Raw genomic sequence first — 12115 nt, 5'->3', positions numbered from 1 at the left:
CTAACTTAACCTCCCATTTCCATGCATTAATTACTGCTATATTTAACAATTAACTTTCGTTTGTGTTAATAAAAACTTGACTAGTACATCATCTGCAACCAAAAACAATGTATTTCGGACCTAAAAATCTTAATGTAACTGCATGTCCAATAAATTTTAATGATTAAATTTTTTTTTTCAACATCATTAATTTTGACATATGATTAGGGGTTAAGATTCTAATTAATTAAAAGTGGAAAACGATGTGTTTGATATGAATATATAGTTGAATTGCTAGTTTTTGGTTAAAATGCCTCATGATCCTCTTGTAAACCTCTTCAAACTCTATTACTAGTCGGAATTCTAAACTCCATGATTCATGCAAATCGCCACATAGTTGAAAATTAATTAAATGGGTTCTAGTCACCATTTCCATATATTTGTCCTAATTAATAGTCATGTACTTTTACTAGTTGATTGAAATTAATTAATTCATTAATAGTTTATACTTTATGTTTAGTTTATCATCCTTATCAATTGAAGATAAAACAATGAAACAGACTCTGAGAAGGCCATCTTTAAAAAAAATTGTTTGTTTGGAATTGCCGCATGAAGATTTCTAGACCCAGGAAGGAGGGAGGTTTTTTTTTTCAAACTTGATGTTTAACTACTTAAAAATAGGTAAAAAATATGAATTTCCATAAAAAAAAATTCCTTATTTTTGGCTAATGAAATTTTATCAGCGGGGGTATTTCAAAGTGGCAGCTAGGAGGCAATTCCAAACAAACAATAATTTTATTTTGGCCTAATTCAAGAAAATGCATAGTACTGTACTGGTAACTAAAACCTATTCTTAGTTGCAATCTCTAGTTTGACTAAAACTATTAAAGTTATAGTTAATCTGACTCTACAGCTGTTTCAAGTAAGGATGTAGTTCAAAGAAAACGATTTTAAATACATGTTCAATTCTTTTTTGCTTATGAATATCAAACTTGTGTATCAGTACACTTTTGAACATGCATGCATGCAAATTATAGTTTTATAACAATCAATATGTATGTAGCAAAGGAACCTACCAAAACACATATTCAGTTGAACTTTGATATCTCAAACAGTGATATAGTGAATACAGTGGATATGACGAAGTGATTTGTAAGTATCAACCACTTATTTTTTAATTATTTTACCCTTGATATCTCAAATACTCAGATATCTCAAAGTTTTTAAACAGTCCCATCTAGTTCCAGATAACGAAGTTTGACTGTATTTTGGTGGCAATCTTATTTCAATTAAATGCTGACTCAGTGGTTAACAAGTGTATGCCAGGTAGTGCTAATATTCTGACTTCAATTATTTCTAAGATGATTTAATGTATTAATCATACGGAAGTGTAATTAAAAATTACTAGATCACTCCAAGCTATGGTTGAGTAGCTTACTGTATTATATATCTATGTACACATGGTACAGTAATCTTTGTAGTACATGTACAGTAAAACACGGTTATAGCGAACACGCTTATAATGAATTGACGCCTACAATTAAGTGATTTTCATTCCCCGTGACTATATTATATGTTGTGAACTTGACGGATATAACGAATTACGCTTATAACGAAGCAAAATCACCCGTCCCTTACACTTCGTTATAACCGCGTTTTACAGTATATACAGTCCACTTTTATATGATGGGTACTTGTTTGCTATTTACTACCTTAGCTGTGCTGATGACTATATGTGAACATGTATTTTTAGTATATGTGCGTGTATAATATGTGCTAAATTGGGTAGTCTGTAATGCAGTATGAAGGAAATAATAAATATTACGAGGCTTTATCTTGATAAATATGTATTTTGTAAAAATCCTCAAGTTCATATGACTTCCTTTTGCGATCTGACTAGTCCTAGATAACATTGCATAATTGATACGAGTGAGTTATATATATAATCACGACCTGTTAACTTGTCGATCGACATCAAAAAATGGTGGTCTTTGTTATCAACCATTACCTTCCTGGTTTGTGTGTTTACAAGTTTGCTTAATTAGATGTGGCTCAATGTTGGAAAGTAAAAGGGCAACTGTTGGTAAACTTCCTGTTTCCTCCACTGCATCAATGCAGCGTGCAGATTTAATTTACAATGGCCTTAGTTTACAGGGGCAGTTTCCAGTGATGCCATGTACTTGACCACTCTTCCTTATCTTTTGTTTTTTATATTGGGGACAACACTTTTCTCAAAAAGTAGCTTTTCTTTTCATATTATTAAAGTATTTTTTAAGTATGCATGACAGTTTAAATGGTGTCATTTGGGAATGAAAGCAAGGATAGATTTCCTGGTAATTATGAAAACATGTAACATTCAAAGATGTGCTTATTCAATTGAGGAACAGAAATAAATCATTGGCATGATTTTTAAAAGTATGGAAAAAATAATATAAATATGATCTCCCTTCTTTATTTTGAAATTGGGTGTGGAGGTGTTTTATAAAACGTGTTAAAAAAGAATTAATCACGTAGATGTCAATCAAAGAACTGACAACCTCAAGTATGCCGATGTGTAGCACACAGTGTGTTAACTGTTAAGGTTATCTCTGCAAAATGATAGGAAATCCCTCATCATTTTGGCAGTTTGGAAGGAAACTTTCAGTGTGCAGGAAATTCCTATTTGTTTGACAAGTATATGGTTCTGACTAAACTAAGCACAATACTGAGAAAATAAACATTTCTCTTGGAGGAAGGCTCCAAAGCAAAGCCAAGGGTTATTCTGAGAATCTTCAGCAGACATTTGATCTATATTTGTTTATTAATTGTTTGGGCAGACAGACCAGAGGTCTTTTTATCCTAAGGAGTTTGAAAACCTAGATCTATTTACAACTTCTATAAGTAGCTCCGATTGTGTTATACATATGTTAATTTGGCAGATTTGAAAATAAAAATGCTTCATTCCTAGCTGCGTCACGAATGATTAAGTGTGTTTTTAATATTTATGAGAAACATTACATTGAGCTCCAGAATAGTAGTCAACATGCAAATCTGTCGGACAAAACTAGATACAGTGATGTTCTTTGGTCACTGAATCTTGAACTTACTGAATTTTGAGATGTTTTCTGTCAGTAGTTGCTGTTATCATTACACGACACAACACTTTGCTACATGCTTGCAATATTTGATACAAATTTCTTAATTTCAGTCAAATCCAGTCAACATATACATTTATTTTACATATAGACCTAATTTTGATAAATATCATAACGAGAAGGGATGGATGGGTTTTACTAAGATTTAAAGATTTTACAACAAATTTGTAAAATCTTTTAGTTCTATAGAATGATCCAAAGTATCATCTTAGTTAGCCAAGTGTTTTAGGTCCACTCTGCTCCCCACCAACCCTGTTTGTGAGAAGAGTGCGGATCAGAAACCCTTGACTTGGGAAGATGCCCAAGTATATATATGTAAAATTTATACAGAATTCTTTTATAGTTCCTAACTATTTCAATCCCTATCATTTTGCTTACAAGGTAAAACAATTTTGTGACTGATGGCTGATGAATTTGGTTATGTCATGAACATTTATCATAACAGTGCTCAAAATGTAAGGAGAAAAATGGGTACAATAGATAATAATGAGATGTTGCATAATATTTATGAAAAATCAGGTACTAGTAATCTTATGTATGTGATGAATCCTATGATATACAGATTAGAATTACCGTAAGATAATTTCACTGTCAAAATTGTCCAGATGCATGTGATGGTTTAATAAAGAAAAATTACCCAAAAGTTTAATGTTTGCCTTTTGCCTTTTTGGTAACAGTGGTACCTGTAATTTGTTGTGTAAGAGGTAAATAGTGATATAATCTAGCTGCTAACTTAAACAAAGCAGAAAGAATAAGAAGGTAGGTCAGGCGTAAGTAATTGGTAGAATTATGAATAATGAAGGACAGGGGAGGAAAGGGTGTCATTTGTATGTAAGCTTTGGTACAATGCAATAGATTGGATTACCCCCATAACTGAAAATAAGTGCCTCAGTTCCCCCATAATGACTATATTACTTAGTCCGTCTGACAGACACACTGAGGTGAACAATTCTCCATCAGATCCCGCAGAGTTTTGGTACATTAACAGTCGCTGAAAGTTAAAGAAATCATTCAAAAGAGCATTCAGAAAATCAAGTTCAGAGCCTTTGCACTGAAAAGCTTAACTTGGAAATTCCAGACGAGGAGATATTTTAATAATAAAGGGTGTTAACAGGGCAGACAGTCTTATTTATTTTGGTTTTCAGGGTGCTGACTGCGTGCTACCTGATGCTGATTGATGGAGAATGGAGTGTCATAAGTAAACCGCTTTGTTTTTGTGTTTTGTAGCTCAAGACTGTCTTCAATGTATGCAGAGTGGCAGTGAGTTAATAAAAGTCCGCTCCAACAGTCGTCAATACCATCGCATCTTCACACTCAACCCCGACATGACAGAGATTCGGTGGCAACCCACATCCAAAAAACCACATAAAGCCAGAAGTAAGTATGCACAGGTATATAGCAAGCCCAACAATACAATCGGCCTAAGATACAAGTCATATATAATACATGTGTGCAATGCAGGGTCCTCACACCTTGTTAGTCACAGAAGCAGACATAATGCCTGAATAAAGCCATTGGTCTGGGTGTCTGCTTCCTTCATTTCATCTTGTCTGTTTAATCCTCCCCTTCTGAATCAACCTCTCCTCTTTATACCCCCACCCTCCAAAAAAAAAACAAAACATACAGATCACAAGGAAAAAGAAATGTGTGCTTGAGGATATACTGATAGTTTTTTTTGCATGTGAAAACTTGAAGATTTTGTGATACCCATATTTATTTGTATGCAATCTCTAGTCATAATATTCCAGTACATGTACATGTAGTTGACAAATATTGCTAGCTGAAAAACCCAAACACAAAAGGTCAGGGGACAATGAACTTGTGTTAATTTGCAGTAGGCTTCCTGTGAGGGATTTACTTGATAGAAACTATACATGGATCATAATGTATCATCTAAGTTTCATATATAACAGACTTGTAAAATTTAAGGTACATTTATTTTATGAAAAAAACATATTTCAAGCCAATGTATTCCTAGTGAAGATCAATCACAAGACTCCTGACTAAAGTCAAGCAATGATTTTCACCATCCATATATATATATTCATTAAGACATTTCTCATTACCCAGGTTGATGAGGGTTTATGGCATGTTAGATATGCCTGACTGTCGGACCATGTTTCTCCTGAATTGTTTAATCAATATCAGATTCTACGCTGGCTTTTCTTCTGGACAGAAACCTCATTGAGCATGACAGAATTTTCTCCACAACAACTGCCCATCTGTAAATGAAATCTGCAAGTAGCCCCCAGCCTGTATAGAGCCTGTGGAATAAAGTTCAAAGGAATTATTATTTTACTTTGTTAATCACACCATTTGGTTCTGACCATTGCATGAAATTGCCTATAGCCTGCTATATTAGGTATAAATTCTTTGGGGAAGTTATTGGCTTGTTTCTGGAAAAAAGAGTCCATGGATACAATAAAAACATTTATTAAAACAGCAAAGATGAATGATTCAGTATATTTATCTCTGGTTATAGATTTGATATTTAAAAATGTGGTCTTTTAAGGAGGCCGATTTGGGTTTTTTTGCGGAAAAACTACAATAGCATAACTCTTTATTTTTTAACCATTTGTAATTTAAACCAACTCTAGTTTATTTGCGAAGGTTCATGAAAATCGACCGTCTGGTTCTTTTTAGGGACCATCTCAAAATAGAGGTCATTTACTATAGGAATATATAGGAAACTGTCATTTTCCGCACATCAAAGCAGTTAAAAAAAATAATACAATAGCTTTTTTTCTCAAATTGTTATATATGATTAGTTATATCATTTCCTACCTTTTATGAAAAAAACACAAAATTCTACCGTCTGGTTTTTACTGGGGGCCATCTCAAAATATTAAAATGCACCAAATTTTGGTATATATTTGGATCATCACGAATGATGATTGGTATAGGAAAATGTCCTCAAGGATAGCATCATTCTGTATATAAAATTTCAACAGCGTACAATTTTTACTTTTTCTTTTATGTTATTTCTTATAACGTACTCCTACAAATCTTAATTTTATCATAACGTCATAAAAGCGCAATGGCTTTGCTCCCCTACCGCACAACGCAAAAATCGTGTTAAAATTAAAAATTTCCTTTAAAAATCTAAATATTTTTATCTGTATTTTGTTTATTGCGTTCAATTTTATAAATGATATCGAAAAAAATTCATAAGAAGTATAAATCAACTGTATTATATTAGAATGCGCAAAAACATGCACAATGCCAACTAAAGTCGGCCTCCTTAAGCCCATCCTCCCAATTCAGGGGTTTCTGATCCGCTACATTTTTCACAAGGTTTCTGATACCCTCTACTCTACGAGATTTTTGATCCACTCCTTTCTTCACTAAGTATCTGATCCACTTTGCTCTTCTTGTGAAGAGCGGAGTGGATCAGAAACCCTTGACTACAGGAAGATGTCCATGCCTAGTTGAGATCTACTAATCGACACTTAGGGATCAAGCTAATTTAGATCAATCGTAGGATACTTGGACCATTGATCCTATGATAGGTGCTAGTTATCATTGGGACAATATTGAAAAATCTAGATTCCAGATATCCTTTAATAGCAAGAAGATTTAGAACCATTTTAACAAAACATTGGACTTTCCTTAGGATATAAGTATCTTTTTCTTGTGTCAAAGCAAGTTAAAAATGACACTGGTTTCAAGAGAAATATACACAGATTGTGTAGTCTTAGCTTAAAAGCCAGACAAATCTGGTTGATTTCAAACAGCAATGCCTGAGTGGCCAGCAATGAAATGGACAGGCCTACGTCACACTGCTGTTTGACACAACTATCTAAAGTCCAAGCTCTTGTTAAAATGGTTCTAGTGTGCTGTATGCATACATAGATTATGATACATCTACATGTACTTATGTGTGTTTATGAATTTTGACATCTCCATAGTTTGACATCATTGTTTCTGTTTGATGGTGTATCTCAAATATCAAGCCTTGACATACTTTCTGTCTCGGTGATACACATTCATTTAAGTTCCCTGTGATCATATTGATACAATCTTCTCGTCTCTTTTGTTTTTTGCCAGATGTTTTGTTGAATGCATTGTAGTAAACAATCCACACAAAGTCTTAAAATTTGCCAGAAACACTTTGCTTCTGTACAAAATAAACTTGCTACCGATACATGATTTCATTGACTGTAGTTAGGGGTCAACTCCATTATAAGGGTATTTAGTTTCTTCCACATCACTAGAACTGAATTTTTTCAGCATCATTTCCATGTATAGAGTGTTATGGGTCATTATTGCTATGCCCTGTAAAAAAAAAAATGAATGCATCGATCATGTAATAAAGTCATTCTGTGGGGAAGAAATTGGAAGATTACAACAGTTCCTGATCAGTGACGATATCCTATTTAGCTTTACATCATACATGGATCAACTGTTGGTCCCAGAGTCGACATTTCTTTAATTCCAGTACATTTTCTCTTTCTCATTCTTACAACAACTCTAGTTTGATCTCGATTGACCCTTATGGTTTTGTGTGGATTGCAAAAGTTGTTTTATGCTGGTAATCTTTTCATTTTACCCGGTACTTTGTTAATTCCTCAAAGATCAACAGTGGTTTAATCCCTTTAATCATAACATATACGTCTACAAATTAATACTATCTAAAGGGTTTAATAAGCATGAATTCACACGTGAAACCTCAAAGGATTGAGCATATTTTCTTTAACAGCTATATACTTTGAAATTTGAGGATATATATGTGGGTTGGTTTTTATTTCAACTTCAAGTTTTATTTGATTTCTAATTTGATTCCTTTCATACAATCTAATAACTCCAGACATAATAAAGTTATCATTTTATTTACAATTAGCTGCATGTAGACGGAGAGTTCAGAGCTCTAGTCAGTGGTTAAATATTCTTAGCTTGGAAGTACTAGCTGGGAAATGGCAGGTATTTATATCACTGCTCTACACCAGGCAGAGACAGAGAGAAAGAGAGGTGAAAGAGATATTATAGCATTTTAAAACGTAAATCAGTCAACTGGCAGCAGATATTGCATAAGATGGGCTCCCATGTTTGAAGGCAATTATTACTGCCTTGTAATGTGTATCTGAAGGGAAACACATTGATTGACATCATATGTACGGGGGATTTGACTGTCTGTTAAGATATGCATCAAAAACATTGATACTGTCAAATTGGATAAGACAGTCTTGCTATCACTGGCTTACATCACTGGAAAGGCCCTTTTAGAGTACCATCTATATTGATATCAATAAATGTGACTCAGTGAATTAATGTGAATTGTTCAACAACACATAGGGCTACATTAAAGCTAAATTTTGTTTTGTGTAAAGATGTTGTTTTCCTTAATGTCTATATGAATGCTTTCCTAAAGGGGCATTAAATGTAAAAGTGCATGATGGCAACCAATTTTAGTTAGGTCACCTGAGTCAGTCAGTTGACCTGTCACTTACTCACTATCTGTTTTTGTCCATCATCATGCATGAATAATAATTGCAAATTTTCAGCTTCTTCTCTAAAATGGCCGGACCAGTCTTTTTGATAAATAAATTTTGTGTCTAACTCATGTAGGAGAAGGGAAACATGAACATTCATAACCCCAGCCTCCCAGTACCTATAGACCTTGGTGGAAAAAATTGAACATCTTTGAAATCTTTAAAATCTTTTCAGTATTTGTGGACATATTGCAGAGAAACTGAATACTTGGCTATAATGAGCAAAGGTGCCTTTACAAAAAGTTTAAAATTTATGTTCAAATTGTCCGGAACTCTGGTGTTTCACAGTGCTCTAGTGTGGTGAACACGCATTAAATCTTTAACAATCCTTCACTCTTCTACTGGGTGTCCATTATTATATAGCAATCATACTAAGTGAATGGTTAAATTTTACTATTAAAATTTGTTCAGGTCAGACGACATGTTCCTCGAAAAATGATTATTATTTTTCAAATTTTCAATGGCCTGATAATATACCAAATAAAATTATTATTTATTTTCATTTTTAAAAATGATCAAAATTTTAAAAATTTAGGTATAAAAGACAAAGAATTTTATATCAGCAATTATAGAAAGATGAGATAGAAAATTGCATACTCTTGTATCTTGCACAAATGCTAGGTAAGATTCCCCAATTTTTTGCAAGAAAGCTTGTCAGAGCAGTAGTAAATCAATAACAAATTCTTGGAAAAAGTTATGTAAAATTGAGGAACATGTCTGACCTTAAATTAAATTTATGGCATCAGGGTGTGGGGTACTGGTGATAAGGCAAGCCCTTTTTAAATTTATTCAGATAATGAAAATGCATTAATTCCTTAAAAGTCTAAATCTCATCTGCTACTGGGCATTAAGATGAACACAAAAAATGAAAAAATTGCATTCTTTGATTGTAGTAGAGTAATTTAAATTCATTAATTTAATATATAAACTGGAGCAATTTTCATCAAAGAGTTTTTTGGTCTAGAAAAAAAAGCTGATGGCCCTTTAAAAGATTTTTTTCAGAAAATTTTGCTGGTAAATTCTGCACTGGATAGTTTATAACTATGTTAGCAAAGTGACAGTTGTAAGTTATTGTCTTAGTCAAAACAGGAGTTTGTTTGCACATATGTAGGTGTAATTCTTTGTTTTGACCCATCTGCAACAAATGGATGGTGTATTTAGCAACTGCTTCTTAGAGTGAAAGCTGTAAGGTTTAAAAGACACAACTGCAGGTTTTTAAAACTGTGGCTGTGTATCATGGTATGTCTTGCAATAGACTTTAAAGATCACAGTGGACTTGAATGTCCTGGAACGGGGATTTGACCAATTGCTGGCATTGTGCCATGTTCCTGTGACTGTCTTTACATGCATACCAGTGAAATATATGCATTCTTAGAAGAAGCTTAAGCTTACAAAATTCTAAAACACTGTTTTCAAAAATGAATCTAAATCTTTTGAATTGTTCTGCTGATTTCTGTAAAAAAAAAAAAATGATTTCATCAAGGCAACAAGTGCCCTTAAAGTGTTACGATTGTTTGTATGGTACTATATGAATAGAGTCTTTTAAACCAAAGTTAATGTATCTGATTGTTGAAACCTCTATTTTCAGTATCCATAGCATCTATAAAGGAAGTGAGGAGTGGTAAAACCACTGAAGCCCTGAAGAATAAGGAGATAGCCGGAATCTACCAGGATGAGTGTGCTTTCTCCATTATCTTCGGAGAGGACTTCGAGTCCATGGACCTCATCGCGAACACTCCAGATGAGGCCAACATTTGGATCACCGGACTAACATGTCTCATAAACACAAGTGCCAAAATTGGAACGTGTAAGCTATTCTGTCTCTGCTTGAATTTTGAGTTAGCAGTAGCTTAGACTTAATACCTTTGGTGAGGAAAATGAAACGGGAGCCTCTTTGCTGTAGTACGTAACCAGGGTTTTTATGTAGAGTAATGGCATTGCATCAAAATCAAAATAGAAGAAATGGAAAAAATATGTTATATATTCTTACTTTAGAGGTTTCATTCACATCATGTCTGCATCTTGCAGATATTAAGTGATGTTGAAGATTCATACTTCAAAGATGTTGGTATCAATTCAATTTACAATAATAGTATAAAATTCAGTTTATGAATATAACCTTTGAAAAATGGGTCTTGTGTGTGTTAAATTGTATTTGTTTAGAACTCTTAGCAATAAGTCATTCCAAGTAAAATTAATATTTAAATACTTTAAGTGCTGCTGCTTTGATGGAGATTATTAATTTCCAATAGCTGCTCTGCTGTAGTTATTGCTGATAATAGCAATCTTGTTATTAATGACAATGCAAGAAACATCTGATGCAGATCAAAATAGAAATTTACAAGTTGTTTCTCTGTATTTTTCTTCAACTGTCAGTAAAAAATAAACATTGGAGAAACCCATCATATTTTATCGACAGTTGCGGGGCCGAATTATTCAGTGGATTTTATCAGGCTTCCCCTTGTCTTCGCTCACTCACTGGCCATTTTGGGAGGATGTTTAATCGACCTGTGAAGACGTCAGGCGATTTCCCAATGTAAACAACGGAGTGAGCGCTCTGTTGACTTTTCGTATTATTATAAAATACGACTACAGGTTTTAAGATAAGCCTAGACAGGACAGTCAACTTCCAGGCTGCAATGAATCATTTCCTCTTGATAAAGTCACAAGATTTCGGGATGATGATGGCCGATTTCCTATGTTGTGGTGAGACTCCGACCACAAGTCGTAGTAATGTGCAGTTTTATTGTGAGGATCGAACCAATAGCTCATCGCTTGTTCATTGTTTGCGTTGATTTTATCAAGGTGCATGCATATTATTCACTTTACTGTCATGCACACAAACCTGTGCAATATGTGATTAATACATGTATAAATCAAGGACATAAAAAAAACCTAACCTTCACAAAAATATATCAAGGTTGCACAAAACTCAGTTAGTAAAAAATCTAATGGAGTGGTAACGGTATTCTTTTTAAGCAAATGATTTATAGACAGATGTCAACAATTATAGAGATAATTATTGCTAAAACATCTATTCTCTAATATTATGAATACTTGTTGTTTCTCAATTCTTTATTATGATTATTTGTCAATGCTAACATCTCTGACAAACGGAGAGGAGAAATTGGCTTTCAGTCATTTGTGAATTAACATTTACTTCTGTCATTAGAGGAGAAGAAGATAAAAATCAGAATTGTTACTTCACTGCCTGAAGTAAAATAGCTCATTATTAGTTAGTCAGCTAAGCATGAAGATACCTAGGAGGTTTTGTAATTGAAATTAATTTTACTTTTATCTTTCAGCCCCTGAAGCCATAGAAGAAATGCAGCAAATGAGAGATTCATATCCTTTGTCAGCTACAGATGTATTTAATGTATTGACTTAGATGACCCGAGAAACTTTGTAAAAATTACAGTTACATGTCATCGCAGTAAACTTGCATCTTATTTAAACCTCCGCACTCAGACTGAAACCATCAGAGTCATTACACAGTTTTTATTTCCTGAAGAA

At 33.6% G+C, this 12115-nt stretch overlaps 1 protein-coding gene across 1 annotated transcript in view; it reads left to right on the top strand.

Moving 5' to 3' along the window:
* LOC105341497 (inactive phospholipase C-like protein 2) overlaps positions 1-12115 on the top strand; it is a 42387-nt gene that overhangs the window by 7086 nt on the left and 23186 nt on the right. Inside the window, exons 2-4 of the mRNA XM_066084897.1 lie at positions 4341-4490; positions 10191-10409; positions 11908-11949. Coding sequence (XP_065940969.1) covers positions 4341-4490; positions 10191-10409; positions 11908-11949 — 411 coding nt within the window. The remainder of the gene's footprint in view (positions 1-4340; positions 4491-10190; positions 10410-11907; positions 11950-12115) is intronic.

This window comes from Magallana gigas, chromosome 5, assembly GCF_963853765.1.
Source record: "Magallana gigas chromosome 5, xbMagGiga1.1, whole genome shotgun sequence".
Classification (NCBI taxonomy): domain Eukaryota; kingdom Metazoa; phylum Mollusca; class Bivalvia; order Ostreida; family Ostreidae; genus Magallana; species Magallana gigas.
This window is presented reverse-complemented; position numbering and strand designations above follow the sequence as displayed.